The 21973-nt window shown below is 37.7% G+C and overlaps 1 protein-coding gene across 1 annotated transcript in view; it reads right to left on the reverse strand.

Annotated features, from left to right (window-relative positions):
* LOC126344257 (esterase FE4-like) overlaps window positions 1-21577 on the reverse strand; it is a 100499-nt gene extending 78922 nt beyond the window's left edge. Inside the window, exons 1-3 of the mRNA XM_050002006.1 lie at window positions 21448-21577; window positions 18636-18776; window positions 4078-4209 (exon numbers count right to left, since the gene is read on the reverse strand). Coding sequence (XP_049857963.1) covers window positions 4078-4209; window positions 18636-18776; window positions 21448-21504 — 330 coding nt within the window. The 5' untranslated portion in view covers window positions 21505-21577. The remainder of the gene's footprint in view (window positions 1-4077; window positions 4210-18635; window positions 18777-21447) is intronic.
* Between the last annotated feature and the right edge of the window lie 396 nt (window positions 21578-21973).

Below are 21973 nucleotides of genomic sequence, written 5' to 3' on the forward strand. Positions count from 1 at the left end.
GCCTCTGATAGCCATGGCAGAGACTGTGCAAGAAACATTTTAAACTTAGCTTCAAATAAATTTGATGTTGAAGGGAAAGTGATACCAGGTGCCCCCACTAGTGTAATATTTAAAAAATGCAATGACCTGCATAAGTTGACAAATGAAGATTTTGCAGTTATTTCGGCAGGGGCCAATGACGTAGCAAAGAATGAAGCCAACTTGGCAATTCCTTCACTACATAAAGCCTTGTCCACATTGCAAAATACAGATGTGATTGTAGTTGGTGTACCACACAGACCTGCCTGAATGGTCTTGTGTAAACCAAGAAATTCAATCCACAAGCAGAAAACTAAAATAAAAAAAATAGTGAAAGGCTTCCATAACACTTGTTTTGTTAATATTCCTAGTAACAAGGAGCTATATACAGCACATGGACAGCACCTAAATGCAACTGGTAAAGAATCAATTGCCACAAGTATTTACGAATCAGTGGAAACAAACAACAATAGACCTTAAATGGAAGGATACTGCAGTCTCATATAAAGAATCAGTGAGAATTGTTACTTACACAACTCCAGCACAAATAACAGCAGAATCCTTAAAAGTGAATTCTGTATGTGTGGAGAGGACAATTACTCAAGAAATAAATATACCCTTGAGATCAGTGTAAAAGTTAGAAGAAGAAGCAAATTATGTGGTAGGAAAGAAGACACCATACAAGAAGAGAGAACTACTTGCAAAAAGAAGAATGGCAACTCAAGCTCAAGGAATTAGAATACCAACAGGTGGAATACTGCAGTCAACCTGAAGAAAGAAACCATAACCAATGGACCAGGATTTTTGATGGGATCACTGGTGGTTTCACAGAAGTAAGCAGTTAACAAAGCAATTCATCAAGTGGATGAACAGGTATGTGACTATCATAACACAGATGATCACAGTGTGTCAAGATTAAAGACATTAACTGAACCTACAATTTCGAATATAGAGTCAAATTGCTCTCAGAGGAATACAGACAAAAACAAACTACTTACTTTTCCTTTTCTACAAGTTAAAAAAATGTGTTGTATTAAAAACAAGATTTTAGAATTAGAACACTTATGTAACACTGACATGTAGATGTTATATGTGTATCTGAGCACTGGTTAACCCAAGAACAAGTAAATATGTCTGTTCCCGAAGGGTATGTTGTGGGAGACATGAATTGTCAATCTGGTAAAAAGGAAGCCAAAATTACCTTTGATAACTTCTTCAGAAAGTACTCAGATTTATGCTATCCTTGCTCACCAGTAAAAAAAATAGGTATCCAAGTGAAATGAAAAAGAAAAGTCTTAACTGGTTTACAGAAGAGCTAGCAGAAATTGAAAGAAACGTGCATATGCTGAACCAGATGCATAAGCAAGCCACTAACCATGGAGCAGAACAGAGTGTGAACATTCATAGGTCATATCTGAAATGAAAAAAAAAATACTACATAACTAAACTTCTTCTGGCAAAAAGAGCAATCAGTGGAAAACCATATAGAAAGGGTTCCCAATGAATGCAAGGCAGCATGACAAATAAGAAAACAAAAGAATACACCAAAATGCACAGAAACAGCTCTGCTTGAACCTGAGGAATTAAATCAATACTTTTTTAACTCAGTTAAAGAAATATGTAACAGTATTAAAGCAACAAACTCATCTGCAATGGACCTTGTTGGTACGCCACAGCCTGTTAACCTGGTATTTCAATGGAGGGCTGTCAAAGCTGCTCATATTATAAAAGCTGTATCCAAATTTTCAGGTTCTACAAGTATGGACTGTTATTGGTTATCAAATAACATAATTAAAAAGACAGTACACTAAACTGCCAAACCATTAGCTTTTGTTTTTAATAAATGTGTAGAATTTGGAGTTTTTCCAGATGCACTTAAGGTATCAAAAGTTGTCCCAGTGTCTCCATTATTCCAATATTCTCAAAGATATTTGAGGCACTGATACACACACAAAAAAGTAGCTTCTTTGAAAAACACAATATCCTGTGTAGCAATCAGTTTGGTTTTCACAAAGGGAAAAAGACAACAAGCGCCATCTTGGAAATGATTGACCAAACCTTAACAGCTGTTGAAAACAATAACATGGTATCACTGGCGTTATGTGACCTAAGCAAAGCTTTTGATTGCTTTCCTGTTGATGTACTGCTGGGGAAACTAGTGTTTTATGGGGTGAAAGGGAGCACTTTAGCTGTGATACATTCTTATTTAAGTAGCAGAAAACAATTTGTTTCAGTCAGAAATGTAAATTCTTGCATAGTGGAAATCAGCACAGGTGTACCACAAGGGTCTATCCTTGGATCCTTATTGTTTATTGTAGCTATTAATAATTTACCTAAAGACATAGCCCACCCTGTTGTGTGTTATGCTGATGATACAACACTACTTGCCACACATCAGATTGATAAGGCCCTGGACTGGTTTGCAGCCAATAAGCTCCAGTGCAATCCTGATAAAGTCCAACAACTTTTAATGGGAACATCAAATGAAGTAGGCAATAAGGTGGTAAAACTCTTAGGTATTCACGTTGACTCTAAACTCTATTGGGGGAACATATCAATCATGTATGTGAAAAAATATCTTGGGTGGCATACCTTACCTTGAAACTAAGGGAGGTAGTGAGCTTGGAGTACCTTAGGGTGCCATACCTTGGGCTATTCCACTCACATAGTTCATATGGTCTGATGATATGCGGGCGCTCCCCTTACATCAAGAACTTCTTGAAATGACAAAAAAACTCCTATGCATAATATGTAAAAGAGGTCATAGGGAGCACTGTTGTCCTCTTTTTTCCAGACTCAGAATACTCACAGTTATAAACTTATACATCTATGTGTCTGTACTCTATATTAAAAATAATATTTCAGAATTTATTGCCAGAGAGGAAATATATGAACACAACACCAGGGCTAAGGGTAATTTAGACATACTGTGCCACAGATTAGCAAGAACAGGAAATTCCCACAAAGTAAACCCACTCAAAATGTTCAATAAACTGCCAATTCATGTTCAGTCTATGAATACAATTTTTTTTAAAAAACTAAGTGGTACAGCTGGCCATCAGATCATCCATTCTATGGCATTAAAGAGTTCTTTGAGATGCCTGTGGAGGAGCATTTAAAAGTTGTCTGTAGTTAAACATATTATTGTGTGCTGTGGTTAATCATGAATAATTACATTGTGTATACAATAAACAATACAATAGTATAGCCTGGTGTAATGTGGTACACTGCCGTGCTTGAAATGTATTCTATAATGCACTAACATTTGTTTATTTTATTTATTCTGTATGTACTAGTACATCCTGTATGACAAAGCCAATATCATTATAAAATGATCTATGGTGAATAAAGTTCTTGATTCTTGGTTTAGAATGATTTCCAGGAACTGGTGTTAGCCATCCTTTAAATTTGGGCTTATTCTCCCATTTCTTCTTGTATTTTTGAGTGTAGCACCTCTTCACCATACTCGGCACAACACAAAGAAATGACTGTTATACCAAATTCCAGAATTTGTAAGATCATAACATATTGATAACTAAATGCAAGTGATAATCTGTCACAGATGGTCCATCAACCCATGATTATATTCATATACATGGAGTCTCATTCTCAGTTTGTTTGTGACCAAGTACTGATCATAAAACTGATGTTAAGGAGAAGACGACAATAAAAATGTAATTTATTGTGTTCATTAACGATTCACTTCAAACATTTAGAAATATTCTTTAGAATATTTCTCACACTTATTGACTAAGTGCTTACAGTAGCGTTTTTTTATACTGTAAGTAGCTACACATCAGCAGTGTACATTTTGTTAGGATTGAAGTGTTATTATTGGATTGACAGTTCTCAAAAGAAGTTCAACCAACATCTTGAAATGTTGTTTATTTGGTTGTAATAGATCGATGTAAACTGGAGGTACCACAGTTCTTCAAACATGTTCACATGGCAAAACAAACAATTCAGTTACCCTCATCCAAATATATACAGTAGACCTTACTGTCAAAAATGCTTAAGATAAATAATTAAATGTTGCTGAAGCTGACATAACAATCTCACCTCAGGTGTATACACATTCAGAAACAGGCAATCTTCCTGTCCTCTATCAGCTCCAGTATCCAATTGGACACACATTGAGCCAGCTGCTAAAGCATCTCTTACACCATCCCATGGTTCCTTGGCCACAGGGGGCTGGAAATATTCAATAAAATGTATTCAACAGTGCAATTAATACATGTTAAGTCTCCTAAACCATTAGGTATATTTCTGTCAAGATGCAATATTAAAACAGACATTGTTTTTAAACAATAAATATACTGAAAACATTACTAAAATATTTCATTTCAGGTCAGTACCAATGATATTTATTTTTATATATTATATAAAATGAAAAAAGGGAAGACAAAATCTGATGTATTATCACAAACAGGGATTTCAACCATGACCTTGTCAAGACAGTAGGAGCATTGTCTATGAATGGCAGAGTTCAGGATTCACATTCAAATCCAGCACACAGTTTCAGTTCATCAGGAAGTTTCAAAAGAAGTATATGCCTAGTTAGAGAGTGAAAGGTCCATTTTGGACATTACCAATATTTCAGATCCTCTGTTTCAGAGAAACTCATTATAGTGACTCACTTTAGGTTAACCAATGACTGTTTACTATACGTTATTTTTGTAAGTTCTAAAGGCTCCATTGAACAACTTAGTAAGAATCACTTTTTCTATAATTTTCCTATGCTAATAAATTATGCATACTAGTTGGCTTCTGAAACAAAGATGATTAGCTATGAACAATTGTTTTTGTACAATAAAAATTCATCCTAAATATGACACCATTTATTGACTGATTTATTTCTTTATTAATCCTGTAAACATGTCATCATTAAAAACATTGAAAAATTAATAGCTTAAAAATAATTTCTTACACAATAATTGACAATAAATTTTCTTTTAACATAATTACATTTGTTTTTAGTTTTAAATTCATATTATTTCCATATATATTATAACACAGAACTTCTTAGATTAAGTAATCTGTTTCAATTCAGATACTTCATTACCATATAAAAATTTATTTTGTAAATATTTATATAGTTCTCTTTTGAAAGAGCAGATAGTGTCCATGTCCTTTACATACTGTGTTAATTTTCTATATAATTTGATGGCATGGTACAATAAACTTGTCTCAGTTCTAATTTTATTTTTCTCTCTAGACTTAAGTTATAGCTATTTCAAGTTTCATAATCATGTACTAAATAAATTTCAACACAGCAGTCAGTATTTTTTTATGTAAAATTTGGAGTGCGTAGCTTACTGTAGTGATTCCATTATTAAGTATTTTTACATTTACTTCCCACTTTAATTGATGTTCAACATGCATTCCAAGAAATTTTGTGCTTTCCTTATATTATATGAATTCATTATTTATTTTCAGTTCTTAAAATTTGGTTTTTTGTTTATGAATAACATCATAGTTCTCATTTTCTTTGTATTAAGTGTGATTTTATTGTTTACTGCTGAGTTATATACAGTACTAAGTGTTTCTTCAGCTTTCTCTCTTAATATTTGTGGTGGCTTGTCAGTGATCAGTACATTCGAGTCATTTGCAGACAATATTTTTTGCCCATCCCTGATGCCTTGTGGGAAGCTATTAATGTAAATTAGGAAGAGAACTGGACCTAGCAGATTACACTGTGCCACTCCTGTATTAGGGTCAGAATTACGTTTTTCAATACACTTAGGTGTACTTGCTATATGTTTAATTTTCTAGGTATGATTGGACCCATTTTTATATCCTGCCCCCTTTATTTCCAGTCCTTCTAACTTACTTAAAGTATTTTGTGATCCAAGACCAAGGAATATATCTGTCAAACAGTTCCATTTCTCCAATGCTTTTTGGACATGTTTAGTGAGGTATACTGTTGCCAGTTCAGTGTCTTTCCCTAATGGGATCCAAAATTGGTCATTGTAAAGTGGATTTTATTTACTGAAATAGCCCATAAATTCAGTCTTTTAAATAGTTGCTATTATTTTTGCAAAACACAATAGTAGAGGAGTGGCCCTCACTTTTCTATATTTTCATTGTAACTTTTTTTAAGATAGGCAATAGGCAATAATTTAGTATATTTTAAGTACTCAGGAAAGCAAACCTGATTGAATGATTTATTTATAATGTTAAGTACTGGTGATGTTAGACTCTCGATGCAGTCCTTAATCAGACAAATTTTAGTTCATCCAAAGCTTCTGAAACTTTATTTTCCACTTTGCAAACTGTTTATAGACTTACTCCTTTACCAAGAGCTGTCACAACACTGAATGCAGTATGCATTCATTTTGTTTTATAATTGAAGGGGCTGTTTTAAACTTTTCCTGAAACCTGGGTTTCCTTGCTGAACTTGCCATTCTTACTTTAGTTTATTGATATTAAGAAAGACAGATAATTTCTCAGCTTCTCAACAAAATGCATTTATATTAATAAATTTATTGTTGCCACATGTTGGTACATGTTGCACAATAATGTACGACTTGTGTCCAGTTGATCAGTGGGATAATTTCGTTTCTATCACTGTTTGGAGTACTTATGCTGCACGTGTTTCAAATACACTCCTGGAAATGGAAAAAAGAACACATTGACACCGGTGTGTCAGACCCACCATACTTGCTCCGGACACTGCGAGAGGGCTGTACAAGCAATGATCACATGCACAGCACAGCGGACACACCAGGAACCGTGGTGTTGGCCGTCGAATGGCGCTAGCTGGCAGCATTTGTGCACCGCCGCCGTCAGTGTCAGCCAGTTTGCCATGGCATACGGAGCTCCATCGCAGTCTTTAACACTGGTAGCATGCCGCGACAGTGTGGACGTGAACCGTATGTGCAGTTGACGGACTTTGAGCGAGGGCGTATAGTGAGCATGGGGGAGGCCGCCACTTCCCAGCAAATTAGGGACACTGTTGCTCCTGGGGTATCGGCGAGGACCATTCGCAACCATCTCCATGAAGCTGGGCTACGGTCCCGCACACCGTTAGGCCGTCTTCCGCTCATGCCCCAACATCGTGCAGCCCGCCTCCAGTGGTGTCACAACAGGCGTGAATGGAGGGACGAATGGAGATGTGTCGTCTTCAGCGATGAGAGTCGCTTCTGCCTTGGTGCCAATGATGGTCGTATGCGTGTTTGGCGCCGTGCAGGTGAGCGCCACAATCAGGACTGCATACGACCGAGGCACACAGGGCCAACACCCGGCATCATGGTGTGGGGAGCGATCTCCTACACTGGCCGTACACCTCTGGTGATCGTCGAGCGGACACTGAATAGTGCACGGTACATCCAAACCGTCATCGAACCCATCGTTCTACCATTCCTAGACCGGCAAGGGAACTTGCTGTTCCAACAGGACAATGCACGTCCGCATGTATCCCGTGCCACCCAACGTGCTCTAGAAGGTGTAAGTCAACTACCCTGGCCAGCGAGATCTCCGGATCTGTCCCCCATTGAGCATGTTTGGGACTGTATGAAGTGTCGTCTCAGCACGAACGCTGGTCCAACTGAGGCGCCAGGTGGAAATGGCATGGCAAGTCGTTCCACAGGACTACATCCAGCATCTATACGATCGTCTCCATGGGAGAATAGCAGCCTGCATTGCTGCGAAAGGTGGATATACACTGTACTAGTGCCGACATTGTGCATGCTCTGTTGCCTGTGTCGATGTGCCTGTGGTTCTGTCAGTGTGATCATGTGATGTATCTGACCCCAGGAATGTGTCAATAAAGTTTCCCCTTGCTGGGACAATGAATTCACGGTGTTCTTATTTCAATTTCCAGGAGTGTAGATGAACAGTAATATTGTGCTGTCATAAAAATCTTTATTTCAGACAAGTTACTGATAGCAGAAATTTACCCAAAGTTGATGAAGCTTTATGAGGAGTCTGCTTCTTTGTTCCCTATAATTAAGGAATTGGTGACGATTCAGATGTGGCTTTATTGGGTAACTCCTTGAGTATAACAAAACATATCTCCCTGTAAACTACACAAAAGGTTTTTGTTTGAATTTTCCTAGCCAAACAAAGAATAAGAAGTGGAAAAATGAGGTACCAAATTGAGCAGCATGAAATCTAGCTCTGCAAAAGAACATTTAATTTGCTTGAAAATAATTTGGGTAATTAAGAAAAATTTGAGGGAAAATTTCACTATGGATTCTTGTCCAAATTTTCATAGCTAAACAAACAGTGGGAATTGAACAAATAGAGTATCAAGTAGTTTGCAATAAAAAAAATTGCTTGAAAGAAATTAGGATAATTATGACAAATTTAGTTAGTGATTTGAATGAACATTGAAATATTTCACAAAAAGATGCTGCTGCTTATGTAAGTGAAGTGTGAAATAGTTCATCTCTTCAAGACTTAGCTGTTTCATGCATTAAAAGTTGCATTTGTGTGATATTTAATTGTAAAAATGGCTTCCTTTGCATCGAGTACTGGATTGAGAACATTTTTCGAGTACTGGATTGAGAACATTTTTTAATGGAAGATACTGTGAAAGCAAATGAGGTGCCCACACACGGGTTCCCGGGGTCAATTCCTGGCGGGGTCAGGGATTTTCTCTGTGTCGTGATGGCTGGGTGTTGTGTGATGTCCCTAGGTTAGTTAGGTTTAAGTAGTTCTAAGTTCTAGGGGACTAATGACCATAGACGTTAAGTCCCATAGTGCTCAGAGCCATTTGAAATGAGGTGCCAAAAAGTTTGGCTCTTCCCGGTGTAGTTATTTTGCACTAAGGAAATTGGATTGGTGTGATATTTGATTTGTAAAATGGCTTGTTTCAAATCAAGTATTACCTTTAATACATTTCACGAACAGATTTCTTAGCAAAACATGAAAAAAACATTTTGAAAAAAAGAAAAGAAAGAAATTATTTTGTGAAGTGGTTTGTTTCAGAAGAATTAAATTAAATAAATTAGAGAAACATTTGATGCACTTTGAATGATTTTCAAAATCATCTACAGTAAATGAGGTGGCAATTGGGGATGCAAATTCTCTTACCTGATATTTGAAGGATTCTGTGATGAAAAATTTTTGAGACTGAAATTGTTGTAACTTCTTTACATCTTTGTAAACATATAACATCAATGTGTGAAAGCCACATAATAACAGGCTGCACAGCCTACATAATCCACCAGACAAAATTATAGGACTCTAAGTTAAACACTGAACTTTAAATTACAAATCAGCATCTCATTTACTGAGTGTGATTTTAAGTATCTTTCAAAAGTGCATGAAATGTTTCTCTAATCTATTTTTATTTCTTCATTTTAAACAAAACATTTAACCTTCTTTAATTTTAAAAAGAACATTCATATGTAGCATGTCCTAAAGCTGCAACCACAGATGAAAAGTTGAAAAACTGCATAACATGCTGCTGGACAAGTAGTTATTAAGGACTATGAGACAGCTGACACGATAGGCATAGCTAAAGTAAGTATCCAGTGATCTACATTTTACATGAAGAATGAACTTTAAGAATTTATCTGATTCTGTGTACTAATCTGTAACTGTAGGTGAGACATGGAACTGACACCTCACCAATGGAGATAGGAAAATGAGAAGGGAAGAGGATGGTTGGAAAGCAAAGAAAAGGTGAAATAAATACTACACAAGACTTCTACATCAGATGGGTGAAAAGTGAAAGCACATTCACCCTGTTTATCAGATTTGGCATTCTTTGGCTTCCAGATATTACCATATTTGAAGTAATTTGTTGCTGAAACACATTTTCAGCGTAAAGTTGGTGTTATGTCAGCTGTAAATGGATATTTTGCAGGTCTTTCAGAACTGTGCACAATCTAAGGCATCAGTTCACTGATTTATTTATTCATCAATAGAATAATATACATTGTGTGGATGTAGTCATAGGTTTCTACAATACTTCTTATTAATATAAACATTCCTCTTACAGTATTTTAGTTAGTTCCCCTTTTCTAATCATATCACAAAATTGCTACATTTGCACTGTTTATGAACACTAAGTTACTATTTATATTTATTTTAAATGTTCATGATTTCATTGTGATGGTATTTAAGTACCCACATATGAGAATGTTAATTTTTGAACTAGATACCTTGTCCAAGATCTGACTGAGTTTTGATAAAATGTGCCCATAGTACCACTAGGGGACCTTTAGAAACAAAATACAATTAATTTTTTTGACATGCTCTTTCCTGATATTTAAACTGCAGATAATTCGAAATGTCTGTTTTCACTTAACACTACAAGGTTCTTCCTGATTTTAAATGTAATACCTTTTTTCACATAACTACATGAACCCCTGCCTTTCATGAAATTTCTACTACAGGATCAGGCCAAATATGATATTAATGCAAAATATACCATTTCGTCTCCCTTAACACCAATGTTCAGTGATAAATACAATGGTGCAGTCCAGTTCTAATTCTACTTGCTAAACTTTATTCTTTATAGGTTGTATATTTTGATGAAATACTGTTAAACATTTAGTTCCACTTATCGTAGTAGTTTCCTCCTCTTCGTGCCTGAAGCTAAAAAATCCTTCAGATGGGATGGTAACACTATTTTTTACCTGCTTGTTACACTACACATCTCACTTGCAGTTGCTTTCTTTTTTTCTTTTGGTGGTGTTTCTGTGTCACCTACTGCTATTGTTGCTGTGAGTGCAGATGGATTACAGTTGTTTCCTCTTCTTCTGCTGGTGAAGCTTCATTGTGCTCAGCTGTTATTGTAGTTGTTGTGAGTGCAGATGTGTAGATGGATACACAGTGACAGCTTCCTCATCCTCTGGATAGCTGGTAAAGAAGGACTTTGCAAGCCTTTGACAACCCTGGCTATGTACAATGCTTTGCATGCCCTTTTTTTTTTTTTTTTTTTTTTTTTAAATGGGACAGTGTCACAGTTCTCTTTTCCATGATAAACACTTTCCAGGAACACTTTAATTCTCTGACTGAGTAATGATTTGCCTCTTTTATTCAGATTCACCCCATGTGCTGTAAAGTGTTTTCTTTCCAGGTCATCTATGCTGAGAAAAGAAGCATTTGGCAAATCTGTCTGTATGTGCTGGGCTTTTGGATCTCTTTGTTTATAACAGAATATGCTGTAAGGTCATGCCTATGTGGTATGCCTATCACAATCGCCTTTTGATTGTCAATTTTACTCAATGTGTCTCTTAGAACTGTCGTTGCAATTTTGAGTTTATTTTTGTACAGAACATTAGTGCCACCTATAATTACGAGAATGGGGAAATGTTGGACAAAGTGTACTTTTTGAAAATTCAAATATATGTTTACCTCAAGAAACAGCCATTCAGTGCAAACAAAATGACTTCCCTTCTTCTTTCTATAGCTAGTATGTGATTCCAAGCATTGAAAATATATGACATCTCTTGAAGATTCAAAGGCATTGTTACATTGCCCATTAGCTTCTTCGAGTGTTATGCATTAAATTGATTTTGTAGTATTTAATAGGCATAAGTGTCATTAGTGTTGAGAAATGTATGACATTAGAGAGCTCCAAATCATATGATTACAAGTTACCTGAGGGTAAATCATAAATTTTTAATTATCCCTCCTAAAGAAATTTATGCAATTAATATTTTATAGGCTTCCAAATAAGTGACTGTAGTCCCGATAAACATTGAAATCTCCCACAGCAGCACCACAATATGCCACTAAGGAAACCAAAACAAAATAGTGCAGCCCTTTTCTACACTGGAGTATTTCATGGCAAGTCATTTTCTGCAGCAATCCATATTGAGAGGATGGCAGTATATGAAGTGACACAGATGCTTCTAATTAACAAATAACAAAGTTACTGAACATCTGTCTGTGAAGAACTGGGAATTGCAAGAGAAGTTGAGGCCCTGGTGTTCAGAGACAGCATATCAGAACTCAGACGATAGAGGAAAAAGCTGAAAATCAGTCATCGATCAGTTTTCAAAATCTTACTTGACATTTTGACTATGAGAAAACTTGCTGCCCACAGGTTTCTGTGGTTGCTTGCACACATTGAAAAAGCTTGCCAACTTGGAGTGTGAAAATGTTGCAGCTGTGTCAGGCCAATCCAGATGTTTTCTTTAGCTGCCTCATCACCATGGATGAATACTGGGTGTACTACTACAACCTCAAGAAAAGGAGCAAAGCAACTATGGAAACATTTAGATTCACCACAGCAAAAAAGGCGAAGACCCTACCAACACTGGATCGATATTGTAGTATGGTGCTACTAACAGGTCATGCTCATGAAGGAAAACCAATGCAATAGCATGTGACTGAAATCTCCTTATGTGGCTAGTGGGGGCTGATAATATGAAAATCATGGGAAGCTGTCCAAGGGACTGTTTTAGCTCCAGGTTGCCCCAGCTCAGTCTGCACAAGACACATTCACACATGCTCCTTCTTCATGATATAAAATTTTGTCTCGTCCCTCTCTTCTCCTTAAATGGCACTTAGTGGCGTCTTCTTTCCTTCTTCGTCATTCTGAAATGTTTCTCCTTATGTAAGGTGTTCACCAAGCTTCTTCAAGTCTTCTCTTTTCTCCCACACTCTAGTGTCCAGCATTTCCTCTCATTTTAGTCATCTCTGATTCACATCATCCTTCATCTGGTCTCCCCATCTCATTTGTGGTCTCCTAATTGGTCTTCTTCCATATTCTGTAGCTCTTTTTTATAGTCTTTCTTTGTCCATCTTTTAATATTGCCAAATCATTTCACCCTATGTTTCCCCATAGATTCCTTTAGGGGGTTGATCTGAAGTGTATTTTGTATTGTTTCATTTCCTATACTATAATTTCTCATCTTACCCTGGATCCCTCACAGAAAGTGCATCTTTGTTGCTTGTATTCTACTCTGTTCTTTCTTCATCCAGGTCCAACATTTTGAGCCATAGGTCAAAATTGGCAGATAATATGACTGACATATCATGCTCTTTGTTTTGGCAGGTATTTTCCAATTCTTGATTAAGTCAGATACACAGTAATAAAATTTTGAATAATTTTCTGTTCTCTCCAAAGTCATTAGGAAGTTACCAAATGTGAACAGGAGGAAAATTACATAAGGAAGATGGACAATGGAGACAGTACACCGAATAAAAAGTCCAAATGACTATCCAAGAATGAAAAGCAAATGTGTGGCACGTCCTACAAGCAAAACAATGATGTATAGTGATAACAATGCAAGATCACAGGTGAAGACAGAATTGCAGTGCTAGCTTTAAAGAGAGACTGCAAGCACTGATAGGCCAGAAAGGTGGGCATGCTTCTGTGGCCAATACTGCAATGACTATAGCAGCACTTGCAGATGTAGCAGTGCCATTTACTAGCTGTCATTACAGTTCATGTCTCCCAGTGGGCTTTCAAAATCCCTGGGGCAGGGTACTAGACAGCTCCCATCTGAAATGGTCATGTAGGGGAATAAACAACTTGGAAATGCTGTGAACGTGTGGCACAATTGGTGTTGCAGCACTAAAGCCCTCTAGCTGGTGGGAGGAGCTGGAGATGTCCAGCAATTATGTGTTGCAGCAGCATGGGTGACATCATATGAGGGTACAGTGGCTGCAGTGAGGCCTTGACCTTCATGTTTCCATCCATGTAAACTGCCACTGCTGATCTGAGATACAAGTTTAACTCATGGGGTCATAGGACTGGCAAGGGAGGGATTCCTAAGTCTGATTCAGCAACTAATGGAGGTGCAGTTGATAGGGCTGGATGGAGTTGGTTGTACGAAACAGTGCTCCAAACCCCTCAAAGTGCCAACCATCATGAGGCATTGCCAATGGTTGCTAACCACCATAGCCAGCATCCATGCAACATTTACCTCATTTGAGTGTGTTCACACTGCTGTGCTCAATGTATAGTGCCCTATGTACCAGACACGGAGTTTCTGTGGCTGTGGGGCTGTGAGATAGAGGAGAGTATTCAGTTGCCATCCACAGAGGAGCTCTGCTGAGCTACAATCATGAATGGGGAGTGGTCCTATACATGCTCAGGAATGTCATGAGGGCAACCACGGTGCTGGTGGTTCCCACTGCTTTTAATATTTGCTGTTTAATGCTCACACCATATGCTTTGCCTCACTATTGGAGATTGGGTGAAACAGCAGACTAAAGAGGTATTTGATGCCATTTGAAATGCAGAATTGGTTGAAGGCTGTCACCATTAATTGATGACCATTATCTGTCACAGTGGTGCAGGGAAGTCCTTCTATGATTGATAATCTGGGTAATTGTGCACCTGCTGTGGTGGATACCATGCTGACCACGTATGACCAGTTAGAGTAGGCATCTATGACAGTGAGCCACTTGGAATCCAGAAAGAGGAGTGCTAAATTCAAATTAATTTGGTCCTATTGGGGATGGGGGATGGGCTGAGGGACAAAATATTGGGCTGGAGTAGCAATGTGCTGAGTGCCATCAAAACAGCTGAATGCCATGGCTTGCACATCCTGCAGGTCCAGACTGGCACTCTTAGGAAAATATGAAGGCCATCCATGGAGTACATAGTGCATGACAAGGTGTAATATAGGGTCGTGACACCAATCTGAGCAGACATAATGGAAATCCCATCCAAGGCATCTCATCATTCCACATCTATGTGCAATGATGAGATCTTAATCTAGTTAAAGGCCAGGTCTGGTTCCACAGGCAGGCAGATAGTGTGTTGTCTGTGTGTCACACTGTGCATGGTTTAACTGTAAGGGCTGAGGTAATGTGCCTAATGCTGGAGACATTGTATTGTCCACTCCAAAAATTGGGACTTGTCCCAAAGAGCACTACCAATGGGCTGTGGACTGTAATAAGTGTAAACTTGGCCCAGAATGGCTAAATATGGAATTTCTTAATTTCAAAGATAATCATCAAAGCTTCTTTTTCTATCTGTGAGCCATTCTTTTGAGTGGGTGTCAGTGTCTTTGACCTTTAGGCAGTCTGTCCCTGTTCCTATGTCATTGTTCCTATGTCCAGCACTCCACTGCACCAGTGTCATATGGAGATATATCTTCAGCTGAAACCAGTTGACATGATGGGGAAAAGGGTGTAAGGCAGCAGATGCTGCAGCAGATGCTTCAGCTATGTAAAAACATGCTCACAGACAGTTGTCCACCTGTAGTGAATGACTTTCTTCTATGACTTGTTTAACAGCAGCATAATCTGAGCCACTTGTGGGAAGAAACTTACGATAATAATTCATCTTCCTCAAACAACCCTGCAGCTCCTGTAACTTTCTGGTGTGTCAATAACCATGACAATGTGGTCAGGGGATTATATCCCTTCTTTGTTGAGCACATGTCCAAGGTATTCTACTTGTTTCTGGAAAAACTGACATTTGTGTAAGTGGCAATTGATCCATCCATCAAGCATGGTGGTAAATAGGCTGCACAGGTGGTCCTGGTGCATAGTGTCAGTGACAGTTAAGTTATAAAAGTACTGACTACAAGCAGGGATGGACGTGACTAGCTGTTTCAGGCACCTCTGGAAAATTGACAGAGTGGAAGAGATCCCAAATGGCAAACATCTGAAGGGAGTGTTGATAACCAAGATGATTTATGGCTTCTCATCTAGCAGAATCTGTATATATGTGTCAGCCAAATCAGTTTCAGAAAAATATTCACCACCAGCCAGTGTTGTGAGGAGGTCCTCAATACGTGATGTAGGTAGTTTTCCACTTGTGCTGAGCCTAGAATGTGCAACAGATTTCCAGGCTCATATCTGCTTGTGTTCAGATGCAGCACCCTGTTTCTATCACACATGACCCCTTCCCATCTCCCTACAGGTAGCCATTCAGCGGGAACTCAATTGCTTTCACAAGACTGGAATGACTGAACCTGTTAAAACTGGCAGTTGGGCTACACCCCTGGCAGTAGTGGAGAAACCCAAACGTTCACTCCAGCTATATCAAGACATTAAACAATCACTTGAAGTTCATGCACCTTCCCTTGAAACATGTGGGAAACTGGGTCTCATTGTTCTGACAGTTTATAGCAGATAATTTGGGAGTGGCCATTTTGCCGCAATGGGTGCTGTGTGTCCAATGATCTGGGCAGTCCACACATGGGTGTGCTGTGAAACAGTCATGAGATGAAGGTAGATCTCATTGCCCACACTTATAGGGTATGGATGACTGATCAGGGGCTGAGCCATAATATGTTTATTTACTGTCTGTTTGATTCCCAAAGAATGAGCAATTTTCAAAATATTGCCCAAGGTAGGGTTGTCCAACTTGAGGGCAGCAGTGCATGTTTCCAGATCAGGAGCCAACTGGACAGCTATGTCACAGATCAAAGAGTCTGCAAATGAGATTTCACAAGGTAAATTCACACAAATGAAACCAAAATGGTGATTCAGCCCTTGCAAATTAATCATCCATGAGTAATACAACTGGTCAGATTGCTGATTCTACAAGGATCTTTCTTATGCCTTTACTTGCATGGTTTCTTGTTGACAATATATTATATTTTGTGCAATGATGTTCTGTCAGGTGATATAATTGAACCTGTGCAACATTTTATTGGAGCAGATAGGTAGACAAAATCAAACAAAGGAAAATCCAGGATGGAATGTAACAATATTATGAAAAGGATAGCTGCTACTCACCATGTAGCAGAGATGCTGAGTTGCAGGTAGGCACAACAAAAATAGTGTCAGAAAACAAGACCTTTGTGAAAAACAGACACACACACTCACACTCATGCAAATGCAACTCACATACACATGACCACAGTCTCTGGCTACTGAGGCCAGATAAACAATGGCTCATAGGAGATGATCACTAGTTTTCTTTCCAGATTGTCCAGTGTAACTGGTATGATATTAGTTGTCACAGCTAACTTCCACACTTGTTGACATTGTGTCTCCATTTGTCAAATTCTCATCTGTGCCGATAAGCTATTTGAGAACACATTGACAGTTAACATTGTACAATAGATGAAAATTGTCTCAAATTACCTTTTAAGGTCAATTAAGGAACACACATCAAAAAAAGTTTTATATCACCTCACTTCCAAGATTTCCAGAACCTTTGCAGAAAATTGGAATAGAGATCAATATAAACATTATTTCTGCCCTTTTTATTGCTCATGAAACCCACTCAATACATGTTGTACCACCATTCAGCGAGACCTTCAGAGGTGGTGGTCCAGATTGCTGTACACACTGGTATCTCTAATACACAGTAGCACGTCCTCTTGCATTGATACCTGCCTGTATTCGCCATGGCATATTATCCACAAGTATATCAAGACATTGTTGGTCCAGATTGCCTCACTCCTCAATGGCGATTTGGTCTAGATCCCTCAGCATGGTTGGTGGGTCACGTCATCCATAAACAGCATTTTTTAATTGATCCTAGGCATGTTCGATAGGGTTCATGTCTGGTGAACATGCTGGCCAGTCTAGTTGAGTGATTTTGTTATCCTGACAGAAGTCATTCGCAAGATGTGCATGATGGGGGCGTGAATTGTTAGTCCATGAAGATGAATGCCTCGACAATATGCTTCCAATAAGGTTGGACTACTGGTCAGAGGATGGCATTCTCGTATCATACAGCCATTACAGCACCTTCCATGACCACCAACTACATCTGTCGGCCCCACATAATGCCACCCCAAAACAGCAGGGAACCTCCACCTTGCTGCAGTTGCTGGACATTGTGTCTAAAGCATTCAGCCTGACCATGTTTCCTCCAAACATGTCTCTAATGATTGTCTAGTTGAAAGCATATGCAACACTCATCAGTGAAGAGAATGTGATGCCAATCCTGAGCAGCCCATTCAGGATGTTGTTGGGCATATTTGTTCTGCACTGCATGGTGTCATGGTTGCAAAGATGGATCTTGCCACGGATGTTGGGAGTGAAGTTGTGCATCTTGTAGCCTATTGCACACAATTTGATTCATAACACAACATCCTGTGACTGCACAAAAAGCATTACTCAAGATGGTGGCACTGCTGTCAGGGTTCCTCTGAGCCATGTCTGTAGGTAGCAGTCATCCACTGCAGTAATAGCCCTTGGGCTGCCTGAACGAGGCATGTCATTGACAGTTCCTGTCTTTCTGTGTCTCTTCCAAGACCGTACAACATCACTTTGGTTCACTCCGAGATGCCTGGAAACTTCCCTTGTTGAGAGCCGTTCCTGGCACAAAGTAACAATGCAGGCACAACTGAAGCATGCTATTGACTGTCTAGGCATGGTTGAACTACAGACAACACAAGCTGTGTACCTCCTTCCTTGTGGAATGACTAATAGGTGCTGCTCATGCATGGTTGTTTACACCTTTTTGTGGGTTTAGTGATATCTCTGAACAGTGAAACGGACTGTATCTGTGATACAGTATACAATGGTCAACATTTATCATCAGGAGTTCGTGGAACAGGGGTGATGTAAAACTTTTTTTGATGTGTCTATTTTGCAACTTTATGATGATTGCTTGAGATTATTCACAATATCAACAAGTATCTGAAAATTGGCAAAACCTGTAAAAAAACTGATTATTTTTGTAATTAGCAAGCATTCATTCATATAAATATAAAAATATTAAACAGTAAACACTGTAACAGTCCGAATAAAGGAAAAATTATGGAAATGAACTTGAAAAGTCATTTGTTTACCTGGAAACGCAGTGTTCCAACTGGAGGCTCTGCATAGGGCACTCCTTTGAAAGTATACATAGTTTGCCCTGATACAGACTGTTCTGCCTGACCTCTAAGACTGCCAAGGGATGTTTGAACAGTGACATAGTTGCTTTGTGCCTGAAAATGTTCAACTGAAATTAAACTTAAAAGCAATGTTTTAAAGTGGTTAATTTCAAATGTCCAATCTTACTAACTCTTAATGTTACCTTTGTTTAGGCAATGCCTTGAATTACCCCAATAACTCTAGTCACTCGGACATATGGATAGTTAACAGCAACTTCTTCTTTTTTAATAAAATATAGAAATTAAATTCCTTATTTTAATCACATTCCTATTAATGTGATTAATGTAAGTTAACCACTTTTCAGCTTCTCTCAACACACAGTGTTCAGATCATGGCATATGAACCTCTATTATAGCATGAAGAATATAATAAAACCTTTTCTAAAACTAATTATAGACATTAGTTTAAAATAACCATGAATTTAAAAACAACCAAATAAACATACTAATAACTGTGTGCTAATTATGTAAAGACAGAAATTGGTTGGATATATTTTGCAGGGACAAAGGAACATTGAAAAACTATATCAGAAAAAAGTAATGGAGCAACAGAGATGCGGAATCTTCTACCACATGTTAATTTTGAAAATACACAGCTCTAAAACTCTTTGACAATCTACTCATTGAATCAAAGTGTCTGAATACAACCATGGTTCTGTATTTTGGTGGTACTCAACAAGTTCCCATCTGCCATAAAGCAAATACAAATCCCTTTAGCATTATGGTCCCTTTGTTATTTGAAAGTTAGAAATTGGATGTCACTTCTAGTGTCTCAGTTAATTCAAATTCATTTTCAAAACTTCTGTTTATTAATGAAGCATATCATTGCAACTGTGGTAAACTACAATAGATTCAAAACTGTCACTTAAAATGAATATACAAAGCAGAACAGACACTGTACTTTTCCATACTTTCCTGTACAGCTGATTGCTTCATATGTTTCTGTTTATTTCTACAAGGAGTAAGTAAGTTTTTATAGATTTGGCCTTGATGAAAAGCTAAATTTTCATTTTTTCTTCAACTAATCATCTTTTCTCAAGTTTCACCATTATCAATAACTATTATTTTAATTTTCTTGTAGTATATATTGATTTTCATGTTGCTGTCTGTCCTCTGCAGTACAGCTGATATTTCATAGTTTGTCACCTGTCATTTTTGCAGTTCCACATTGCCAACACTGTATCAACTGTGTTCATAACACAGACTGATCACCATTTAAGATACATTTAACTTCTTAAACAATGGAAAATCCAGGATGCAATGTAACAATATCATGAGAAGGAAAGTTGCTACTCACTATATAGCGGACACACTGAGTCGCAGATAGGCACAACAAAAAGACTCTCCCAATTCCAGATTTCGGCCATTATGGCCTTTGTCAACAATAGACTCACATATGCATGCCCACACACACACACACACACACACACACACACACACACACACACACACACACACACAGACAAATGCAATGCGTATGTGTGAGTTACGTTTGTGTGATTGTGGCATTTGCATCAATGTGTGTGTGTGTGTGTGTGTGTGTGTGTGTGTGTGTGTGTGTGTGTGTGTGTGTATTGTTGAAGAAGGCCTTACTGGCCAAAAGCTATAATTGTGAGAGTATTTTTGTTGTGCCTGTCTGCGACTCAGTATCTCCTCTATATAGTGAGTAGCAACTTTTCTTCTCATGATATTATTATTTAACTTTTTAACTTACATTTAATTTCTTAACTCCTCTGCCATTAAAATAATTCTTGTTTACGACACACTTAGCTGTTCTGCCATTAATTGTATCTACAGCATACACTGTATGATCTTTCATGATACATTTAAGAGCTCTCCCAGTGTTCCCACAATATGGGAACAACAAAAATTGCAAATGATTACTGTACTGCAGAAGACAAACAGTGACACAAGTGACAACAAAAGTTATTAATACAAATAAAAGAAAACATACTGCTGCAGAAACATCACCAAAACATGTATGAAAGAAGAAAAGACAAGTAATTTTGTGGCATAACTTTCCAAAATGTATTTCTCTTTAAAGCAAACATGGATGCAAAATGTGAGCCTTTACAAAGAAAACCACTTCTGTATGAAGACCCTTATAAAGCTTTGAAGTTTCTTGCACTACATATTTTTAACTATCAAGATCCCCAGAAAAGCTATAATTTTAACCTGCGCAAGAAACTTTCAAATTGTACTATTAGCACAGAAAAAACCCCATTATTCATAAATAAATTACAAAATTGTTTAGAGACATTGTTTCAAAGTAATATTAAAGAATATTTGGAACTAGACATTAGCACTTTAACAATATTTTTTTAAAAATCTATTCAGTTGATTAAATCAAATTACATACAGGTATTTCCTTTTTTTGGAAGGTGGAGGTGGGGGGTTGGGGCTGGGCGAGTGTAATTGGTGGGGGCAGTAAGGGGGGGGGGGGGGGGTGGAGATACAGCTGAAACAAATTTTCCCGAGATCATATCACACAAGTATTACTTCCCGGAGACATAGTCCAAGATTAGTGTGCAATTTTAACATATAGAGATTATGGAAAAGTAATTTAAGAAATATTTATAAGTATAAACCTATCTGCCACAATATCTAGTGACTGTATCTTCTGCTGGCCTAAATTTCTAATTCAAGATACATGCATATACATCACAGTAACATTTTACATCTGTCCTATATTTAGAAAAGATTGTTTAATGGAAGACTAACTTACCACACAATACTGAATTAGGAAAATTACTGCAAAGCAGTTTTGTAAATTGGATCTCATGTTATCCAGTAATATAAGGCACTAGGACTGTGTACTTGATTCCTTAGACATTAAAAACCATTTGGTTTCATATTTATAGATTGAGGTGTTTTTTATCTACATTAACACTTTATCAGCAGTTAAGAGCGATAAAATTTCATATCAGACTCATACAGAAACAAACAAACTCATTTGCGAGTTTCATGATTTGAAAGTACTTACATCTTAATCTGATAGCTGTATCTTAAAAACTCTTGTTTGCGCCTCACTCATTTAGATAATAAGTGAAAGCATCACATCTACCAGCAGAGTAATTGAAAACATGTTATGACTTCTGCACTCATTGTGAGAACTATAAAAATTCAAAAGAGACTGAACAACTGATGTTAAATTTACACAGTAAAATATTTTCATGATCCAATAGTCACACCATGGTGTCATAAACCAATAGCATAAAAGTGTACTTTATTACCCTACACATTTTTCATGG

This window comes from Schistocerca gregaria, chromosome 1, assembly GCF_023897955.1.
Source record: "Schistocerca gregaria isolate iqSchGreg1 chromosome 1, iqSchGreg1.2, whole genome shotgun sequence".
Classification (NCBI taxonomy): Eukaryota; Metazoa; Arthropoda; class Insecta; order Orthoptera; family Acrididae; genus Schistocerca; species Schistocerca gregaria.